The 22,584-nt window shown below is 41.6% G+C and overlaps 1 protein-coding gene across 2 annotated transcripts in view; it reads right to left on the minus strand.

Moving 5' to 3' along the window:
* The window catches only part of brox (BRO1 domain and CAAX motif containing), a 74,988-nt gene that overhangs the window by 41,840 nt on the left and 10,564 nt on the right, over positions 1-22,584 (minus strand). For both annotated transcript variants that reach the window (XM_069887874.1, XM_069887873.1), the window contains exon 2: positions 11,520-11,626. In XM_069887874.1, coding sequence (XP_069743975.1) covers positions 11,520-11,626 — 107 coding nt within the window. The remainder of the gene's footprint in view (positions 1-11,519; positions 11,627-22,584) is intronic.

Genomic DNA, 22,584 nt, shown 5'->3' on the forward strand with positions numbered 1-22,584 from the left:
CACAGCTGGATGTCTTAACATGAATTTGTAACCTTTTTTTACATAGGATCGATTTTGCTGTATTAAACTCCTTCCTCTTCTTAAGAGTTCAAAACTTATGTCTAGGTAAAAAAATATTTTTTGACCCTCGTTTTCCAATGGTTTATTATCTTCTCTAATTTTATTCTTTGCCCATTCCAGTATATTTTCTCTTGTCGTATATCTCAAAAATTTTACTGTATCTACGGTTTCGGAGCTAGTGCTCTGTGTGCCCTTTCTGTTTTCATTTTTTCCTGCATTTCTGTCGTTCCCAGGCCCTTCAGGATCCATCCTTTTATAAATTCCTTCATGTCTGTGCCTTCTTCACCTTCCTTCAAGCCCACTATTTTAATGTTGTTTCGCCTACTGTAATTTTCCAATATATCAATTTGCTGAGATAACAACTCTTGTGTCTCTTTAATTTTTTTGTCACTTTCTTCTAATTTTCCTCTTAAGTCGTTTACTTCCGTTTCTACAGCTGTTTCTCGATCTTCTACATTTTCTACTCTTTTCCCTATTTCTGTCATGACTAGTTCTAATCCTTGCTATTTATCTTCAGTTCATTTCACTTTTCTTTTGATTTCACTAAATTCTAATGACAACCATTCTTTTAATGATCTCATTTGTTCTTCAAAAAAAGCTTTATCTATATTCTGTCCATCAGTTTTACCTTCTATTTCTCTGTGATGATCTTGGTCTTCTAATTCCTCTTGTGTTTGTGTCTTCTTCTTCTCTTCTTTGTATCTGTATCTCTTCTGATTTTCCTGAGGAGTTGCTTGTATCACTTTGTCGGGCCTCTTCTTGCTTGGCCTCTTGCTGTTGGTTCTCCCCTTCTGGGCTGCTCATATGTCGGGCCTCTTGTTGCTGCTCCTCTTGCAGTTTATCCTGTCAACTTTCTTTCTCGCCTGGTACCTCACTCCCTCTCCTGCCTCCTTCTTCATCTTCCAGCTGAGAGCCATGGTGTCAGGCATCCCTCAGCTGGTCACGCCATGGTTGTCCACTCCTCGTCTGAGCCCCCCTCCCGTCAATGTTTTCTTTTACCTTTGATTACGCACTGCTCATGTGCGACTCCTTGCACATGTGAAGTTGCGCACTTTTGTTTGGCTCAGAGATCCATTTTTGCAGTCCAGCGGTCGGGGGGGTCACGACTCCGCAGGGCTGGCACCAACCTCGGAGAACGGACGTTCTTCGCCACCACAGCTCCCTTTTCCTTCGTGCAGGTAAGGCCTTCTTTCTTTTCTGGTGACTTTTTTTCCTGTTGTTTTCACTTTTTCCTTCTTGGGTGCCATCTTCTTTCTCTTCTGTGTAATTTTATCTTCTATTTCTTATATTTTATATTTGTTGAACTTTGTCTTTTCTTGACGTTTTTTCTTTTTTTTCTGGAGAGGGCTGGTTTTACCCAACCAGCCACTAGTCCATCACGTGACTCCTCCCTCATTGCTGTCTTTGAAGTTTGTTTAATCACTTCAAAGTATGAATTATGAGCAAAGGACTGGCCTGTCTGCGCAGGTCATTCAAGCAAGAACTTGCTTATTTGAACAGATACCATCTCTCAGCAAAAAACTGTCTTAGTTTCAATGAAGAATCACTTCAATTTTTATGGCTGTTTACACAACTTCAGCCAACAATGGAATAGCAGATATTTCGACTTTCAAAATGGTTTCTGTGCGTAAGGGTCTGTGGTGTCTGTGTCCCTGTCCACCCCTAAAATCCATTTACAATGAAATAACTAAAAATTAACAACAATTCCGTCACACAGATGTTATCAGACTCCTGTACAAATCTCATCAGCATTGCCCTACTGTTCCAACTGATCTCTTTGTGGTGAAAGCTGCCCGTCTCCCCTCTGGCGAGCCTTACTGTACTAACATTGGCTGTGCATTATTTCTACTGTTAAGGACACTCCCCTTGGATATAACTGTATCTGCATCTATTGTCTTTCATTATTGTACCATGAGTTTCTGCTAGTAAAAGCCATGATTATTGTTTGACCACATCGCCTTTGTCTACTTCATCAACTGGCACTTCACTCTTTGCTCTCTATACTCTGAATTGTTTTTAACTTCTGTACTATGTATGAGTTAACCAGGTGAACTGCTTGCATAACAAACATTCTCGCTGTACTTGAGCTTGTCGCAGCCCCACGCCTTCCCTTATTTTGTGTAAAGCCTGTCACCACTGGTGACTCACCAGAGCCACGCTTAGCTGTCCACACAAGTCAAATGAGAACAAGGACAATTTCAAGGTCAGGTGCAAGATGCGTCTTGCTGAGCTCAACGTGGTTTGTTCTTTGTTTCATGGCAGGATTCAGCAGCTCCAAGAGACTTGAGATGATCACTGAATGGTGGCCCAGGTGGCCAACTCCAGTTCCCATGTTCTTACAATTCAACCAGATCATTATTGCCACACTGACCCAAGACTTGCCATTGCCATAACTGAACAACTCTTTTGGTCATATAACACTTCCCAAAACTCCCCATTCCTTGTGCACTATTTGCATCTGCAGCTACTCTTGTAGTTAACCCCTGCCCTGATTTCCAATCTATGCAACTATTCATGCTAGAAAACATTAATCCAATCACAGCCAGAATGTTCTTGACAAGGTGTGAATGAGATCTACGAGGGAATCCAATTCAGGCTGGGGGCTGTTTTCTCCCAACAAAGGAGACCAAGGGGAAAATATAGTTGAGATGAATATTAACTGCACAGTGAGCTCAGAACCAGGGAACTTGATTTACATTACAGAAAAGATTAGAGGGGAAATTGAAAAAAGATTCATCTCACTCAATGAGTGCTTTGGGTCTTGGACTCATTGCCTGAAATGAGAAAAAGGCAGAAATTGTAGAAGTGTCTCCATATTTAAGAAAATACAGTGGGGTTTCTGGGTTCAGGGATTACCCTGAAGGAACAGGAGAGTCTAAAATACAGAAAAAAAGAGCTCCTGATGAGTGTCATATAGAACATTACAGCATAGAACAGGCCCTTCAGCCCTCAATGTTGTGCCAACTGATAGACACCTACTCGACAAACGAAACCTTCCCTACCTTACATCCATAAGCTTCTATTTTCTTGTATCCATCTGCACAAATACAATGAACTGGGCAATGAAATTATTGCATCTGAACATCATCCTTGTGTACATGACAATAAATCTCTCATTTAGTTAAAAGTGGTTAAAATTATTGTGGTTCTGTATTTGGTTTCTCTCTTCTGCCCATTACATATTTTAAAATGTGGGGCTGGTTTCTGGTTCCTTTGTCATTTCAGTCAGCGAGTTCAAGACCCAAACAACTTATTGAGTGAGATGAATCCTTTCCAATTCTCTAATTTTGCACTCAATGCTTTTATGCCTCACATCTCTTCACTTAGCAACCCTTCACAGGACAGAGGGAAGAATCAATGAACCAACAATCTGGCCTAGTTTCAAATCCAGAGGTGAACCTACATTACCCCAAGGCATGCAATCCTTGATATTTTTTAAAATCTATAAAACAAAAAAAAAGTTATTTGTTCCCCAAAAATAACAAGTTTCACACTTCAAACCATCAAAGTATTTATAAGGTGTCGCCAGAATTGTGATAGAAGCAAACAAGATGGCTAATTATATAAAAAGCAAAATCACAGTACTAAAAGGGATCATTTACATGTTCAGGTAACGTTGGCCAGCAGGGAAATTCCCAGGCCTTCTCAAAACACTACTTTGGGATTTTATTTTACATTCAGTTGAACAGACTGAAGCAGCTTGCCATCTTGTCTTGCCACAATTACACAACCATGGCTAGAACCAAGATCAAGCCAATTTCCCATCAGAAAGCTGATATTTTTTAAATTTAAACTATAAATGTACATTAGTGCAAATGTTAAAATTAAATTCTACCATCATCAAATACCACCATAATTGTTGCCATTTTCTCCAAACTATTTTTTGTGGATTCAAGTTGCACTGGAGCACGGTGACATGCTGGGAGCAGCATGGCACCTTTTCATTGCATCCAAGTCCATGTAACAAGAAAATATTTATTCAGTATTTGTTCAAAAGATTGAATCTCCATGTGACAAAAACAGCCAGGTCACATCCCAGAGAGGGGCAATTGAACCCAAGAATGCCAATTTAGTGGAGGTCACATGATGGCGAGAGTTTAGGAGGCTGCCGATCCTTGGAGCTCCCAGACCTAGACCAGAAAACAGCATTAAAAATTGAAATCCAGAACCAAAAAAAGAGTAAAAACCCTGCCTGAAGACAAGAAGAGGATGAGGAAGCTTCAATCAACAAAAAAAAATTACAACGAGGATATGGGTGACCCGACAAGGATTCAAGTCAAGTGGAGGAGCTTTGCATCGGGAGTAATGGCCCGACCCAAGAGCCGTTAAAGATAACATAACCCCTCCCCCCAACCTCAACAATAATGGGAGCTCCGCAGGAAGGCGGTGCCCAGAATGGAGGAGCAGCAAGGCCAGTCAAAGCCTTGGGAATAGGTGAGGAGGAGCAATGGAGGACAGCTGTCTCTCCCTCACAAAGCAGCGGTCTCCCCGACAGTCAGTTGAGTCAGGGAGTTGCGGGCCCAAGTGGAGCCAGCGTGAGCTTGGGAATGGCGATCTCAGACAAGCTTGACCAAGATAGCGATCGCGAGGGCTGTCAAGTCGGAGAAGAGGTTCGGCAGGGTGAATGTAATGGCTGCGAGGGACCTGGAGAAACTGGAAGGCCAGGCTGCAACAGAAAAGGGAGGAGGAGGGGGGCCCAGAGCCCTAAAGAGACATTTTACAAGCTCTGACCTAAATGGAAAATAGGTTAGAGAAGGTAGTAGACAGAAGGGCCAGAGACGTGTCAGAAAAATTAGACAGGATGGAGAGGGCTCTGGTGAATATAACTGACAGGGTGACAGAGGTATAGGAGAGATTGCAAGCAGGGGAGGATAGAATTGCCACAATGGAGCAAGAAATTAAAGGTTTCCTTAAAGAAAGAGATGAAGTATGGGGAAAGCTGGACTTCCTGAAGATCTTTACAAAACGCTACAACATTAAAATAGTGGGATTGAAAGAAGACTCTGGGGGGGGGGGGGGAATCTTACAGAGTTCCTAATTAAATGGATCCCCGAAGCACGAGGAAAAGAGGCACTGGGAACCTCCATTAAAATAGAAAGAGCCTTTTGAGGTCCAATCCCCAAGACCAGGACAAAAACCCCAGTTGATCCTTATAAAGCTTAAAAAAAATTCAAGATCATGAAAAAATATTAAGAATGGCAGCAAGAGGGGCAATTCAAAGGGGAGCTCCCTTGGAGTTCAGAGGGTCGAAAGTGTTCTTTTATCCAGTGCAGCTCTGCTCAAGAGGCAAAAAGACTGTGAACCAGTCAAGTGATTGGCAAAGCAAAAGGGATATGATTGTATTCTACGTCATCCTGTTAATGTGAAAATCATGTTGCTGGGGGAGGGGGGTGGGGGAAGGAAAAAACACATCAGTTTATAAATACTCTGCCGGAAGAGCTGGAGAAAGCATCGAGAGCACTACAAGCTGGCAAGTCTCTGAGGGAGGATGGATTCCCACCCGAGTTCTATCGAGAATTTAAGGATTCAATAATGCTCTGTATATGGAGCTGATGGACCAGGCAAGGGAAACACAGACCCTCCCAGAATCTTTCACAACAGCAATTGTTACGGCGATCTTCAAGGGTGAAGATCCACATTTGCTTTCTTGTTATGGACCAATTTCCCTGCTGAATACCGATTATAAGATCTTTGCCAAGTCCATGGCAAACAGATTGTTTATTAATTTTGGTAAATGCAATGCCAAAGATCAGGCAGGCTTTGTACAGGAGAGGCAAGCAGTGGATAACATTGGCAGACTGTTGAGTGTAATGCATCTGAATCTGGCACAAATCAGAAATGAGAAGGGATTGGCTGTTTCCTTGGATGCAGAGAAGTCTTTTGATAGACTAAAGTGGGAATTTTTATTTAAAGTGCTGAAGAATGTGGGGTTAGGGCCAATATTTTGAAATTGTATTAGGACTCTATACCATTCACCCAAGGCAAAGGTTATGACCAATAGACAAATCTTTTTAGGTTTCCCACTTATCAGATCTCATAAACAAAGGTGCCCGCTCTCTTTGTGCTAGCAATTGAACAACTGACTGAGGCCATTTGTCAGGATCCAGACATTAAAGGTGATAGAGTGGGCCAGGAGGAACACAAAATTAACTTATTTGCTGATGACATGCTGGTGTATCTGACAGATCCTGGGACTTCTTTCCCTTGACTACACATGGTATTGGAGGGCTATGGGAAACTCTCCAGGTACAAGATCAACTGGGGAAAAAGTGAGGTGATGTCACTCACCGAGGGGAATGATAACCAACTTAAAGAAAATAGTAATTTAAAGTGGCCACAGGAGGGGATCAAATACCTAGGAGTTAATATTGATGGCAACTTGAATAATTTATACAAGTTAAATTATGCCCCCTTGCCAGAGAGAGTCGAGGAAGATTTAAATAGATGGATGTCCTTGCCTATTAGTGGGCAGGGTTAACTGTATTAAAATGAATGTGTCGCCAAGACTCCAGTATCTTTTCCAGACATAAGTGTCATTACCCCAGGGTTTCTTCAAACAGCTGCTACACAAGGTCAGAATGTTTCTCTGGAATGGTAAAGTGACAAGGATCTCTATGGAAAAATTAACATGGGACTACAGTCTAGGCAGATTGAGGATACCAGATTTTAAAAAAATATTACTGGGCAGCCCAGTCGATATACTTTGCCCCTCTCTTCCAGGGAGGTGTACCATCCTGGGTACAAATTGATTTGTACCTTGTGGGCAAGAGGATGTCAGATGACTTTATTTATAAATGGGTCACTAAATTGCTGACATGAAAGAAGGGCAGCCCCATATTAAAACAAGTGATTAATATCTGGAACAAAATTGACCAATATTTGAACATCAAAGTGGGATTGTCCCCAAAAACGTCCCTGACTCCTAATATATTAATACCATTAACAGTAGGTAGCAAGATCCTGGACACCTGGCACCATAATGGCATCAGGTGTATAGAGGACTATTAAGAGCATACATTCCACTGCTGTAGAAACATAGAAAATAGGTAGAGGAGTTGGCCATTTGGCCCTTCAAGCCTATACCGCCATTCATTTTGATCATGGCTGATCATCCATTCAGTACCCTGTTCCAGCTCTCTCTCCATACCCCAGATCCCCCTAGTCACAAGTACTAAATCTAACTCTCTCTGAAATATAGCTATGGAACTGGCCTCAATCACTTCAAGTGGCAGAGAATTCCATAAATTCACCACCCTCTGAGTGAAAAAATTCTTCCTTATCTCAGTCCTAAAGGATGCCAATTTAGTTCCACCAATAAATCTTCAAATAAGATCTTTTTTACGGGACGTATTGGGTCCAAGTATGGCCCTACCTCAGTGCAATGCCACAGTGACCATGATTTGAAGAGGGATAGAAAGAAATTCATTTCTTCAATGTATTTCCTGCTCCAGTCAGATGGACCCAAACTGGCCCTCCATAGATCGAGAGAAAGGTGGGAGTTGGACTTGGATATTATAATTGTTGAGGGATGCTGATCCGACTTATGCTGCGACAGCATGACCACGGTCATCAATGCAAGGTTCAGGTTGGTGCAATATAATTTTTTGCACCAGCTGTATCTAACGCCGCAAAAAATAAACATGTCAAAACTAGAACTCTCGGACCAATGCTTCAGATGTGGCATTGCGACTTGGACCTTTGCGCATGCAACCTGGTCATGTGCCAAGGTGAGGGCCTTTTGGGAAGAATAGGCCAAGTCCAAGAGAAAAATCATAGGTAAACAATTCCCGCAGGACCCAGAGTTGTTCCTTTTGGGAAACATAATGGACATAAGACTCACAATGAAGCTGTCCAAATTTCAAATCCAATTTGCGTTAATCGCATTAGCAGTGGCCAGGAAGTGCATTGCGGCTACCTGGAAGTCCGACTCCAGTCTTAGTTTCAAACGATGGAATGTGGAAATGCAGAACTGCATTCCCCTGGAGAAAATAATATAACCTGAGAAACAAATACAGTACCTTTCATAGGATCTGACAGCCATACATGCACCACAAAGGCGCATGGCGGTGATTGGTTTCCCCACTCCTTACTGCGGCTTCCTCTCCCTTGCATTGATCCCGATCAAGGAACGTCAGGAATGAGTATTGGCCCAGAGGGTACCCACTGAGCTGCGACAATCCCTGTCCCTTATTTATTATTTATTTTCCTTGTGTTAAAGTTTTGTTGTTATTGGTTGAAGTTTGAGTGAGTAGTCTAGTTTTATATGTGGGGGGAGGGGAGCTTGTAGAGACACGGGCTTGTATTCATAAAGAAAATGAATAAATGTATATTTAAATGTGAACTGATATTGTTGGCATGACACTGCATAGAGTTGTACAAGCTTGTGTGAAAATATAAATAATATTTTTTTAAAATGCCAATTTAGTTCCACCAATAAATCAAACTTTAAATTATACAAAGTTAATTAATAGGATTGCAGAGGTATTTATAAAATATGTTGCTAGAAAGGTTGAGAGATTCATTTTATTGTCACATAATAATACATTAAAAATGTAATATACACAATATACTTGCACTTTTGCCTGCTGTCACCATGAGCATTGCCCAGTGCCCCTAACACAAGGAGAAAGAAAAGCAAAAGTGGGAAACTGAGTATCTGTGAATTCACCTCCAGTGCTCAAGCAGCCTTACTCTCGAGTTCCAACCATCGGCAACCTGAGCTCCAGGTCCAAACCTCCGACACGATCAGGTAGCCTTCAGCACCTGAGATCCTTCCGGAACCCTTCTTGCCCTTAGTACCCTCTTGAATCCCGGTTTCAAGACCTTGTTCCTGCCAGCCAGACTGCAGCAGCCTGTGCGAGTTCTTTGACCGCAAGTCATCAACAACCTATAGGCGCTGAGCGCCTTGTTGGTCCACTACAGTGGTCACTGTCCTTGTCAAGTTGTATCCTTTACTTCACCATGGGAGAGTTTGCTGGGGGGGGGGGGGGGGGGGAGGCTTCTCCCATTTTCTGGTGCCTTATGCTCATCCACTGCTCCTCTGACCATCTGCCCAGCACAGTGCCGCCATCTTGGGGATAGACCCTGAGGACTGTCACCTAATCTAGAGTGCCTACAGGCAGATGGTCCTTCCACTTGGATCAAGCTAGGCTATTTCTGTTCTTGTGTTCTGCATTTCCATTGCCTGTTCCAGCTTACTTCCACAGTAACACCTTTATTTTGGCTTCTACCCTGTTCCAAAAAGCCCAACACAAGCTCGATGAAGAGATTCTCATCTGTTTGGGACCTGGCGTTGAATTCAACAAAATCCAATCATTGGACCTTTCTCATTTGTATCACAACTGTAATTCTGCCCTTCTCTCTCCTCACCTGCTGAGTATCCCTGCATTCTCTTTAAAAAATTATGGACGCAGCATAGCAACAGGCCCTTTCGGCTGACAAGCAAGTGCTCCCCAATTACACCAAGTTGACCTACAGCCCTGATAAGTTTTGAGAGGTGGGTAGAAACCCACACAGACATGGGGGGAACATACAAACTCCTCACAGTCTGCGCCAGATTTGAACCCCGGTCAACGGCGGTGAAACATCATTGTGTTAACTGCTACGCCCTGACAAACAGCATTTCCAGCAACTGGGCTCTGCACCTCACAATTCCAGCATGACTTCGCCCCCTCACCCACACTTTCTCTTCTAGCTTCCATCGTCCTTCATTTTCATCTCCTCCAGGCAGTAATGATCAACAGGTCTGCCACACACTCATTCAGATATCAGCATCGAGAGCAAAATGGAAGGAACTTAGCAGGTCAGACGGCAGCAGTGAGAGAAAAAGAATTCGAAGGGTGCAGAGGGGATGTATAATGAGGAAAGGGTGGGAGGGGTTAGATAGGGGCCAGGAGAAGATTGGTGAACCAAGGAAGGAAGAAGGATGGGGACAACTTCAGGATTGAAGAGCATCCATTTAAAATGGAGATACGGAGAAATTTCTTTAGCCAGAGAGAGGTGAACCTCTGAAATTTGTTACCATGGGCAGCTGTGGAGGCCAAGTTGTTGGGTGTATTCAAGGTATCTGAATAGCCAGGGTATCAAAGGTTATAGGGAGAAGGAAGGGGGTGGGGCTGAGTGGGAGAATGGATCCGCTCAAGGTGGAATGGAGGAGTGGAATCAATGGGCTGAATGGTCTGCATCTGCTCCTTATCTTGCAGTTTTATGGTCTTAGGAGGTATGTACAATTAGGTATCCACCAAAATTTTTGCTTGCTGTAGCCAAACGGGTACTTCATAACAAAAACTTCCAGTACTATACATAAATTATGCCAGTACTGAAAGAAAATATAAAGGAAAGAGAATCAATATTTAGTTACAGTAATGAAAGGGGAAAGAACAGCATTTCAATAGGGCAAACAGCACTCCTCCCTCCCATCGACATGATTTACCAGGATCGTTGTCTAAAAGAGGGCTTGCAAAATCAGTGAGGATGCCTACCACCTGCACACAGCATGTTCCAACTACTCCTGTCAGGAAAGAGATCCAGGAGGATCAAAGCCAGCACCTCTAGGCTGAGGAACAGCTTCTTCCCACAGGCAGTGAGCCTGCTGAATGATTCGTGAACTGCTCATACATATCCCTCGTGAAATCTGAATACCCAGAGTCTCAGCGTGGACAAGACAAAAGAGATCATTGTTGACTTGTGAAGGACCAGGGACGACCACCCTCCATTAGTATTTATTTAACTATCAATTTATTTTATTTTAATATTTGTACTGTGCATATACATCGTTTGTCTCCCTGTGCATGGTGTGTTTTACACAGAGAACTGGAGAATGCTGTTTCGTTGGGTTGTATTTACACAATCAGATGATAAATAAGCTTGAACCTGAAGCAGGGCTGGAGTAGTTTATGATTAAAAAGATTCAGGATTCCAGCAGCTGGAGTCTCTTGTGCCACCAACAACATACATGTCACCTGGATTCCTTCATCACCCACTCATAGACAGCCTTTTACTTTTCCTCATCACTTCCTCTTGTTTCCAACATAAAACATTTTTATTTGTAATAAATGTTGACGGTTCTTCTTTCCACAAATGCTATCTGATCCGCTTAGTGCAGCAATTTCTGCTTTAAATCATCATGCCTCTCGCAGGATACAAGAGCAGAAGTAGGCCAATCAGCTCATCGGGTCTGCTCTGCTATTTAATCATGAGCCCCACTCCCCGGAACCCTTGATGCTCTGGCTTATCAAATACCTGACCATTTTGGGCTTAAATACAGCCAATGACCTCACTTCCACTGCCGCCTGAGACAACAAGTTCTACAGACTCACAAAATTTCTCCACATTTCTGTTTTAAAGAGACGCTCTTTTATCTTGAGATTGTGACCTCTGTCCAAGACTCCCCTCCTTCCCAATACAAAATTTAAATCAGCTTTGGCATCAGATCTTTCATCATTTACTTGCACTTTTACCTTGTAAGAGAGAAAAGTAGCCATCTACTGCACTTTTCATTATTTCCATGTTACAATTCACATCTGTAAATAACTCCAGAAGTTTTATCCTTGTGCTCCTCAAGTCACTGAAAAAGGAAAAAAAACAAATATTACCAATGAAGAAACAAAAATGAGAACCTTCCAACCCCAAATCTGTTCCACCATGCCATGGAGATTACAGCTGACCAGTGATTATGTGATTTAACTCTGAATCCTATCTTTCAGTTAAAATATCAATCTTAGATTTGTTTCTGGTAATAACCAATGGTACCAGAAAGAACAGACCTCTTAACCGTGAGCAAGAAACATTATGCATACACTTACATTAATTAATACAAGTTTAATTTCTGTGTCTGCACGCACACAACACCACCCCCACCCCCCCCAACCCCCAAAAAGGCATAAACTCTATTCATTCTTAGAACTTGGTCATGAGATCAGCATTAGGACAGTTTTGTGTTCCACTTCAATCGAAGAATGGCAAGAGAATCATGGTATGGCAATAGATCTGTGATTATGTGAGTGCAGTTTGTAAGTTGAATGAATGAATTACTGCATCATATCTCGACACAATTCGCATGTACTAATTCTGGCAAGGTTAAGACTGAAATTTTTTTAAAAATTAGAATTACACCTTCATTCAATGATTTGCAAACTTTTGTGAAAATGCACTCAAATCTACAAATATTAGGTGCAAGGTGTGTTGCTAGCAATAGAAATGTGGGATGTGATGGGCCTGACAACACCAATTTCAGATGGTTTATCCTCAACATCCAGAACTGGGGTCAAGAATAGATAGCACCCCCCCGCCCCACCGAAATCGCTGCTCCTTTTATTATTCAGCCATTTCTGAGGCTCCCTCCAAGATGAGAGCATGAACTCTGCTACAGGTACACGATCCTTTATACGGAACCCTTGGGGGACAGTGTGTTCCGAATTTCGGATTTTTCCAGATTTCAGAAAGCCCATCCGAATTGTGCTGCCATATCCACCCCACCCTCTTACAGTCGCCCGGCCATCTCCCACAACCACCGGTCCCTTGGTTGCCTGGCCACCTCCCCCAAGTGCCAGTCCTTTGGCCGCCTCTCCCCCCACTTACCGGATTTTGGAGCTTTCCAGATTTTAGATGTTGGGATAAAGGATCATGTACAATGCCCCAACCAGTTGAACACAGATGATACTATGGAGGTTCGCATGTAAAGAATTGCCCCTTGCCAATTTTGAGCAAGTGAGAAAGGATATAGAGTGCATGGATTAAGATATTTTCAGGCAAGGATGAGTGAGGTAAGTGGAGAACCTTCAAAGGTGAAATTTTGAGAGTAGAGTTGGTATGTTCCTGTCAGGATTAAAGGCAAGGTTAGCAGACATAGGGAACTTTGGTTTTTGAGGAATATTGGTGATCTGATTCAGATATATCTGTACAGCAGATATAGGCAACATGGAGCAAACGAGGTACTTGAGGAATATGAAAAATGCAAGAAAAACCTCAAGAAATCAGGAAGGCTAAAAAAAAAGACACGTTTGCTTTGACAAGACCATGAAGGAAAATCCCAAATGTAAAAGATTTGTGGTTAATTAAGCATTATTTTGTGACATTGTAAAGAATTCTGGGAGTTTTTTTTAAACATTGTCTGTGGCCAACTCTCATTGCTAAAGATTATATAGGATTGTAACCAAAGATGAACTTTTTAAACTAAGAGTGAACTTTTGGAAAAAAAACATAAGGTTTACATCTCCCCGGAAGGGCTGTCACATAAATCCGTCATAATTGCTTTCATATCAAGAAAGAGCAACATTCTACATCTGTAGGAGACATTAGCTGTGACAGTGTTGAATGAGTAATTGAACCCAAGAAGTAATTCAAGGTTTTTGAAGACCTCCCTAAATGAACAAAGAAATTCCGTCCATAAACAAATGTGAAAGCTGTTTTCAATTAGTTAGAACACGAGGTCATATGTAGGGATTAATCTAATTTAGTTAGAACACGAGATCAAACGCAGGAATTAATCTCATTTAGTTAGAACACGAGGTCATACGCAGGGATTAATCTCATTTAGTTAGAACACGAGATCATACGCAGGGATTAATCTCATTTAGTTAGAACACGAGATCATACGCAGGGATTAATCTCATTTAGTTAGAACACGAGATCATCCGCAGGGATTAAACTCATTTAGTTAGAACACGAGGTCATACGCAGGGATTAATCTAATTCAGTTAGAACACGAGGTCATACGTAGGGATTAATCTCATTTAGTTAGAACACGAGGTCATACGTAGGGATTAATCTCATTTAGTTAGAACACGAGGTCATACGTAGGGATTAATCTCATTTAGTTAGAACACGAGGTCATACGTAGGGATTAATCTCATTTAGTTAGAACACGAGGTCATATGCAGGGATTAATCTCATTTAGTTAGAACACGAGGTCATACGTAGGGATTAATCTCATTTAGTTAGAACACGAGGTCATACGTTGGGATTAATCTCATTTAGTTAGAACACGAGGTCATACGTAGGGATTAATCTCATTTAGTTAGAACACGAGGTCATACGTAGGGATTAATCTCATTTAGTTAGAACACGAGGTCATACGTAGGGATTAATCTCATTTAGTTAGAACACGAGGTCATATGCAGGGATTAATCTCATTTAGTTAGAACACGAGGTCATACGTAGGGATTAATCTCATTTAGTTAGAACACGAGGTCAAACGCAGGGATTAATCTCATTTAGTTAGAACACGAGGTCATACGTAGGGATTAATCTAATTTAGTTAGAACACGAGGTCATACGTAGGGATTAATCTCATTTAGTTAGAACACGAGGTCATACGTAGGGATTAATCTCATTTAGTTAGAACACGAGGTCATACGTAGGGATTAATCTCATTTAGTTAGAACACGAGGTCATACGCAGGGATTAATCTAATTCAGTTAGAACACGAGGTCATACGTAGGGATTAATCTCATTTAGTTAGAACACAAGGTCATACGTAGGGATTAATCTCATTTAGTTAGAACACGAGGTCATACGTAGGGATTAATCTCATTTAGTTAGAACACGAAGTCATACGCAGGGATTAATCTAATTCAGTTAGAACACGAGTTCATACGTAGGGATTAATCTCATTTAGTTAGAACACGAGGTCATACGTTGGGATTAATCTCATTTAGTTAGAACACGAGGTCATACGTAGGGATTAATCTCATTTAGTTAGAACACGAGGTCATACGTAGGGATTAATCTCATTTAGTTAGAACACGAGGTCATACGTAGGGATTAATCTCATTTAGTTAGAACACGAGGTCATATGCAGGGATTAATCTCATTTAGTTAGAACACGAGGTCATACGTAGGGATTAATCTCATTTAGTTAGAACACGAGGTCATACGCAGGGATTAATCTCATTTAGTTAGAACACGAGGTCATACGTAGGGATTAATCTCATTTAGTTAGAACACGAGGTCATATGCAGGGATTAATCCTATTTAGTTAGAACACGAGGTCATACCTAGGGATTAATCTAATTTAGTTAGAACACGAGGTCATACGTAGGGATTAATCCTATTTAGTTAGAACACGAGGTCATACCTAGGGATTAATCTAATTTAGTTAGAACATGAGGTCATATGTAGGGATTAATCTCATTTACTGTATAAATTGACCCATTTCTGTATGAATTTTGAGAAGGGAATAGGCACCGTAGGAATATCACTGATATTTCATTGCCCCCCCCCCCTTTCTCCCACTAGTGTTATAATTGAAGTATAAAAACTGTTTCAATTTTAAAACTGGTTCTGTGGTTGTCTGCTGTGTTCATTATTCACAGAAGAGTATGTAGCTCAGGCAGACTTTAAACACAAGAGTTTCTACATGTTTTTTTTCAAAACTTTATTTAAAAGATTTTTTTAAAAAACAAAATACAATCAAATAACAGCAAGAAATTTTTAGATACATAGAAAAACCGTCCCCACAGTTCAGACAGCTCCCTTAAGGGGAGCCAAATACAAAAACAAAACTGAATATATAGAATATTTCAAAGTATTTTCAAATTCATATAGTCCAAATAAAACCATATATCAACAAAGAAGGAATAATTATCGTGCAAGTTACATGTAATTTTTTCCAACAGAATACAAGCTCTTAATTCATGATGCCATTTTACTATGTAAATCTCCACTATCTTTCCAAGTACTAGCTACACATTTTTGTGCAACAGATAACGCTAAATGTACAAATGCAATTTGAAATTTATCATAACATAACAATTACAGCACGGAAACAGGCCATTAGGCCCTTCTAGTCCGCACCGAACCAAACACCCCTCTCTAGTCCCACCTCCCTGCACAATGCCCATAACCCTCCATCTTCTTCTCATCCATAGACCTGTCCAACCTTTTCTTAAATAATACAATTGACTCCGCCGCCACTATTTCTCCCGGAAGATCATTCCACACGGCTACCACTCTCTGAGTAAAGAAGTTCCCCCTCATGTTACCTCTAAATCTCTGCCCCTTAATTCTTAACTCATGTCCTCTTGTTTTAATCTTTCCTCCTCTTAACGGAAATAGTCTATCCACATCCACTCTGTCTATCCCTTTCATAATCGTAAATACTTCTATCAAATCCCCTCTCAACCTTCTACGCTCCAAAGAATAAAGACCTAATCTGTCCAATCTCTCCCTATACTCCAGATGCTTAAACCCAGGTCACATTCTGGTAAACCTTCTCTGCACTCTCTCCACTCTGTTTCTATCCTTCCTATAATTAGGCGACCAGAACTGCACACAGAATTCCAAATGAGGCCGCACCAACGTCTTATACAATCTCAACATCACCTCCCAACTCCTATATTCCATGCAATGATTGATAAAGGCCAGCATACTAAAAGCCTTCTTCACCACCCTATTCACGTGAGTTTCTACCTTCAGGGAACGATGTACCGTCACTCCTAAATCTTTCTGCTCTTCTGTATTCCTCAATGCTCTCCCATTTACCACGTATGTCCTATTCTGATTCTTCTTACCAAAATGAAGCACCTCACACTTATCAGCATTAAATTCCATCTGCCATTTTTCAGCCCACTTTTCTAAGCAGCCCAAATCCCTCTGCAATCCTTGAAAACCTTCTTCATTATCCACTATTCCACCTATCTTAGTATCGTCTGCATATTTACTAATCCAATTCACCACCCCATCATCTAGATCATTAATGTATATAACGAACAACAATGAGCCCAATACAGATCCTTGAGGCACACCACTGGTCACCGGCCTCCAACCTGACAGACAATTATCCACTACCACTCTCTGGCCTCTCCCTTTCAGCCAATGTTCAATCCATTTGACTATCTTAAAATTTATACCTAAAGACTGCACCTTCCTAACTAACCTTCCATGTGGTACCTTATCGAAGGCCTTACTGAAGTCCATATAGACAACATCCACTGCGCTACCCTCATCCACATTCCTAGTCACCTCTTCAAAAAATTCAATCAGATTGGTCAAACATGACCTTCCTCCCACAAATCCATGTTGAGTGCTCCTGATCAGACCCTGTCTATCCAGATGTTTATAAGTACTATCTCTAAGAATTTTCTCCATTAATTTACCTACCACAGACGTCAAACTTACCGGCCGATAGTTGCCAGGCTTCCTCCTTGAACCCTTTTTAAATAACGGAACCACATGCGCAATGCGCCAATCCTCCGGCACTATCCCCATATCTAATGACATTTGGAAAATTACCGCCAGAGCCTCTGCTATTTCCTCCCTCACTTCTCTCAATGTCCTGGGGAAGATGATCCCGTCTGGTCCCGGAGACTTATCCACCTTTATATTCTTCAAAAGCCTTAAAACTACACCTTTTGTAATCTCTATATTCCCCATATTTACCCAATTTGCTTTTTTTATCCCACATCTCCCAATATCCTTCTCCTTAGTGAATACCGAAGAAAAGAAACTGTTCAATATCTCCCCCATTTCTCCAGGCTCCACACACATTTTTCCGCTCTGATTTTCTAAGGGACCAATTTTGTCTCTAGCTTTCCTCTTACCATTAACATATTTGTAGAACTCTTTTGGATTAGTTTTCACCCTGCTTGCCATAGTTTTCTCGTACCTTCTTTTAGCTTTCCTAATTCCTCTCTTAAGATTCCTCTTACATTCAATGTATCTTTCAAACATCTCCTTAACTCCATGCTTCTTATATCTAATGTACGCCTCCCTTTTTCTTCGAACCAAGTTTCTAATATTCCTTGAAAACCACGGCTCTCTCAAACCTTTTGCCCCTCCTTTTAACCTAACAGGAACATAAAGCTTTTGCACTCTCAAAATCTGATCTTTAAAAGACTTCCATCTCTCTACTACATCCTGCCCATAAAACAAATTGTCCCAATGCACACCCTGCAAGTCCTTTCGCATCTCCTCAAATCTAGCTTTTCCCCAATCAAAAACCTCAATACTTGGCACTGATTTCTCTCTTTCCATAATGACATTGAAGCTGATGGCATTATGATCACTGGACCCGAAGTGCTCGCCAACACTAACCTCCGTCACTTGACCCATCCCATTTGCCAACAGTAGATCTAACACTGCTCCTTCTCTGGTCGGCACCTCTACATATTGTTGTAAAAAACTATCTTGCACACATTTCACAAACTCTAACCCATCCAGTCCTTTCACAGAATGTGTTTTCCAATCTATATGTGGAAAATTAAAATCTCCCATAATTACAACCCTGTGCTTATCACAAATATCTACTATCTCCCTACAGATTTGCTCCTCTAGGTCTCGGTGCCCTCCGGGTGGTCTATAATACACCCCTACAAGTGTAACCTCTCCTTTCCTACTCCTCAGTTCCACCCAAATAGCCTCCGTGGATGTGCCCTCTAATCTATCCTTCCTAGGCACCGCTGTAATATTTTCCCTGACAAGCAATGCAACCCCACCTCCTCTTGCCCCTCCGACTCTATCACACCTAAAAAAACGAAACCCAGGGATATTCAGTTGCCAATCACATCCCTCCTGCAACCATGTCTCACTAATCGCTACCACATCATACTTCCAAGTATCAATCCACACCTTCAGCTCATCCACCTTTTTTACAATACTCCTGGCATTAAAATATATGAATTTCAGAGATTTCCCAATTTTTAATCCCTGTTTTCCCTCATCTTTAAGAACAACATTATTTACTTTTCCTGCCCAATCTCTTCAAACCATATAACCAAAAACAAAGATGGGTCTAATGGTAATTTAATCTTAAATAATTTTTCCAAGACCAATCTAATTCCTTCCTAAAATGGTTGTACTTTAACACAAGACCAAACAGCATGTAAAAAAAAAGTTCCAGTACATAGTCCACATCGAAAACAAAAGTCCGAATTACAAAACCCATATTTTTTAAATTTCTCTGGAGTCAAATATAAATGATGTAAAAAATTATAATTAACCATTCCATATCGTACATTCGTCAATTTAGTTACACTGTTGATGTACATAACCTCCCAATTGTCTTCAGGAAAAATATAAGTTAAATCACTTTCCCATTTAAGCCTAGATTTCTCCCATTCCAGTTTATCCATATTATCTTGTAACAATTGATACATATCTGAAATACAACCTTTCTTTGGTATAGAGGAAATCAAATACTCAAATTTCGTCAACATAGGTAAATTCATCCCTTTACCATAATTCTCTTTTATCAAAGCTCTGAGTTGATAGTACACAAATAAAGAATTTACAGATATATCAAATTTCTCCCTCAATTTAGTAAAGGAAAGAAACTGTCCTACATCCTGCCCATAAAACAAATTGTCCCAATGCACACCCTGCAAGTCCTTTCGCATCTCCTCAAATCTAGCTTTTCCCCAATCAAAAACCTCAATACTTGGCACTGATTTCTCTCTTTCCATAATGACATTGAAGCTGATGGCATTATGATCACTGGACCCGAAGTGCTCGCCAACACTAACCTCCGTCACTTGACCCATCCCATTTGCCAACAGTAGATCTAACACTGCTCCTTCTCTGGTCGGCACCTCTACATATTGTTGTAAAAAACTATCTTGCACACATTTCACAAACTCTAACCCATCCAGTCCTTTCACAGAATGTGTTTTCCAATCTATATGTGGAAAATTAAAATCTCCCATAATTACAACCCTGTGCTTATCACAAATATCTACTATCTCCCTACAGATTTGCTCCTCTAGGTCTCGGTGCCCTCCGGGTGGTCTATAATACCCAGGCCATAGTCGAAGCAGTATGTCGTTGGAGACACTACCTCATTGGCAAGCACTTTACACTGCTGACCGACCAACGCGCAGTCTCCTTCATGTTTAGCAATACCCAGCGAGGTAAGATCAAGAATGACAAAATCGCCAGCTGGAGAATCGAGCTCTTCACCTTTAATTATGACATACTGTATCGGCCTGGTAAACTCAATGACCCGCCAGATGCACTCTCCAGGGGGACTTGCGCCAACATACAACTGGACAGGCTGCAGAGACTCCACGAGGAGCTCTGTCATCCAGGAGTCACTAGGTTCGCGCACTTTGTCAAAGCTCGCAACCTGCCCTACACGGTTGAGGAGATGCGCTCCATGACCTGAGCCTGCCCGGTGTACGATGAGTGCAAGCCCCACTTCTTCCATCCGGAGAACACCCACGTCATCAAAGCCAACCGCCCCTTTGAGCGTCTCAGCGTAGACTTCAAGGGGCCCCTACTGTCAACCAACCGCAACACCTACATCCTTACGGCCATCGACGAGTATTCCCGCTTCCCGTTCGCTGTGCCCTGCTCAGACATTACTGTCTCCTCAGTCAGAGAGGCCCTGCACAGCATCTTTGCCATCTTCGGGTACCCCAGTTACATCCACAGTGACAGGGGGTCCTCGTTTATGAGCGTGGAGCTGCAGCAGTACCTTCTGGAGCGTGGTATTGCTTCAAGCAGGACCACCAGCTATAACCCACGCGGTAATGGGCAAGTCGAAAGAGTGAATGCCACCGTCTGGAAAGTGGTTACGCTTGCCCTCTGGTCCAAAGGTCTCCCCACCTCTCGCTGGCAGGACGTGCTCACTAGTGCCCTACACTCCATCTGCTCCCTCCTATGCACCGCGACCAATGCCATGAAAGGATGTTCTCTTTCCCGAGGAAATCCAAATCGGGAACAACCATACCGGCGTGGTTCACGGTTCCCGGTCCGGTCCTCTTACAATCCCCTTGGTTGATCGAGTGACTCTGCTCCATGCGAACCCGCATTATGCCTATGTTGAGTACCCGGATGGGCGGGAGGACACAGTCTTGGTAAGGGTCCTAGCCCAAGCCGGATCAGGCACAGCAGTGCCTTTAACCCAACCTCCCCCCATTCCTTCTCCCCCAGGTCATGTGCTTGAACAGAGGGACCAGCACCACCCCACCTGCTCAGGCCAGACTGTCGACAACGGCATTGGGGAATTGAGTGAAGCAGTGGCTGCCCCCTACGGCCTGCCGGCGACACGACTCCGGCAAACCCAATCCCAGCACCACAGCAGTCATGCCGGATGGTCAGGCCCCCTGACCGGTACAGCCCCTAACCTCCATCCACCCCAAAGAATGGGTGAATGTGATAGTACAGATTCTATCACCAATGTGTATATGTACAGATTGTAGTGTTGGATGAGTGTGATTGGCTGAGAGTGTAGCCACACCTACTGGCAGGTCTTAGAGGATTGCTCCTAGCCAGACCAGGTCATTCTGGACTGGTCGACCTACTTGTAATATGCTCCAGTCTTTTAGTTAATAAAAGCCTTGGTTTGGATCAACGTCTTTGGTTCTTTCGACATGTTCTACACTTTCGCCATAATTTTATAATCTACATTTAGTAAAGAAATAGGCCTATACTTTCAATGGATCCCTATCTTTCTTTAAAATCACAGTAATTATAGCACTTGAACAAGATTCCGGTAACACCTGATCCTCAGTTATTTGCTGTAGAACATCTCCAAATACCGAGGATAAATCTTCATAAAATATTTTATAAAATTCAACAGAAAATCCATCATCCCCTGGTGACTTCCCATTCGGCATCTCTTATATAGCTTCTTTAATCTAAAAATCTGTAAATGGAGCTTCTAATTCCCTAATCTCCTCCCTCTCCTAAAACAGGAGAATTTAATTTAGATAAATAAGAATCACTTGAACCAGCTTCTTGCTTTCCCTCAAAAGTATATAATTATTGATAAAATGAGTAAAACTGATCATTAATTTCCTGAGGTTTATAGGTAACTATCGAATTATTTTTAACAGCATTAATAATTTGCGATGTCTGTTCTGTTTTTAATTGCCATGCTAACACTTTATGAGCCCTCTCACCTAATTCATAATAATGTTGCTTAGATCAATTAAACGCTCATACTGAAAGATTTCTAGTGTATTATAACATCGTTTCAACTTCGCTAAAGCTGCCTTTTTATCTTCTGTAACATTTTTCTGAAATTCCTTTTCCAACTAAGTAATTTGTTTCTCCAATGTTCAGCTTTCCGCCACATATTTCGTAGTAACTTTCGTAGTACAACTAATAATTTGCCCACACAAATATGCTTCCAAAGTGTCCCATAATACAAAAGTACTACTTACTGTATTAATATTCTCAGCCAGAAATAAAGCAATCTGTTCCTTAACAAAAGTAACAAATTCTGGTTTCTTTAATAGCATTTATTAAGCCACCATCTACAAGACAATTACACCACTTCTGGACTTGCCCGAGAGAAAAACAACATAGAATGATCCGATATGACCCGGCTTTTATATTCAGCTTGAAGAACTCTACCTTGTAAATGAGACGATACCAAAAAAAAATCTATTCTAGAAAATGAATCATGTCTAAATGAATGAAAGGAGAAATCTTTCTCTGTTGGATTTACTCTCCTCCAAATATCAATTAAATTCAAACCTTTCATCAAGGCCCCTATTTGTATTGCCGTCTTTGATTTCCTTATACTTTTCAGAGACCTATCCAACAAAGGATCTAAAACACAGTTAAAATCTCCCCCAACCA

This window comes from Narcine bancroftii, chromosome 6 (genome assembly GCF_036971445.1).
Source record: "Narcine bancroftii isolate sNarBan1 chromosome 6, sNarBan1.hap1, whole genome shotgun sequence".
Taxonomy (NCBI): Eukaryota; Metazoa; Chordata; class Chondrichthyes; order Torpediniformes; family Narcinidae; genus Narcine; species Narcine bancroftii.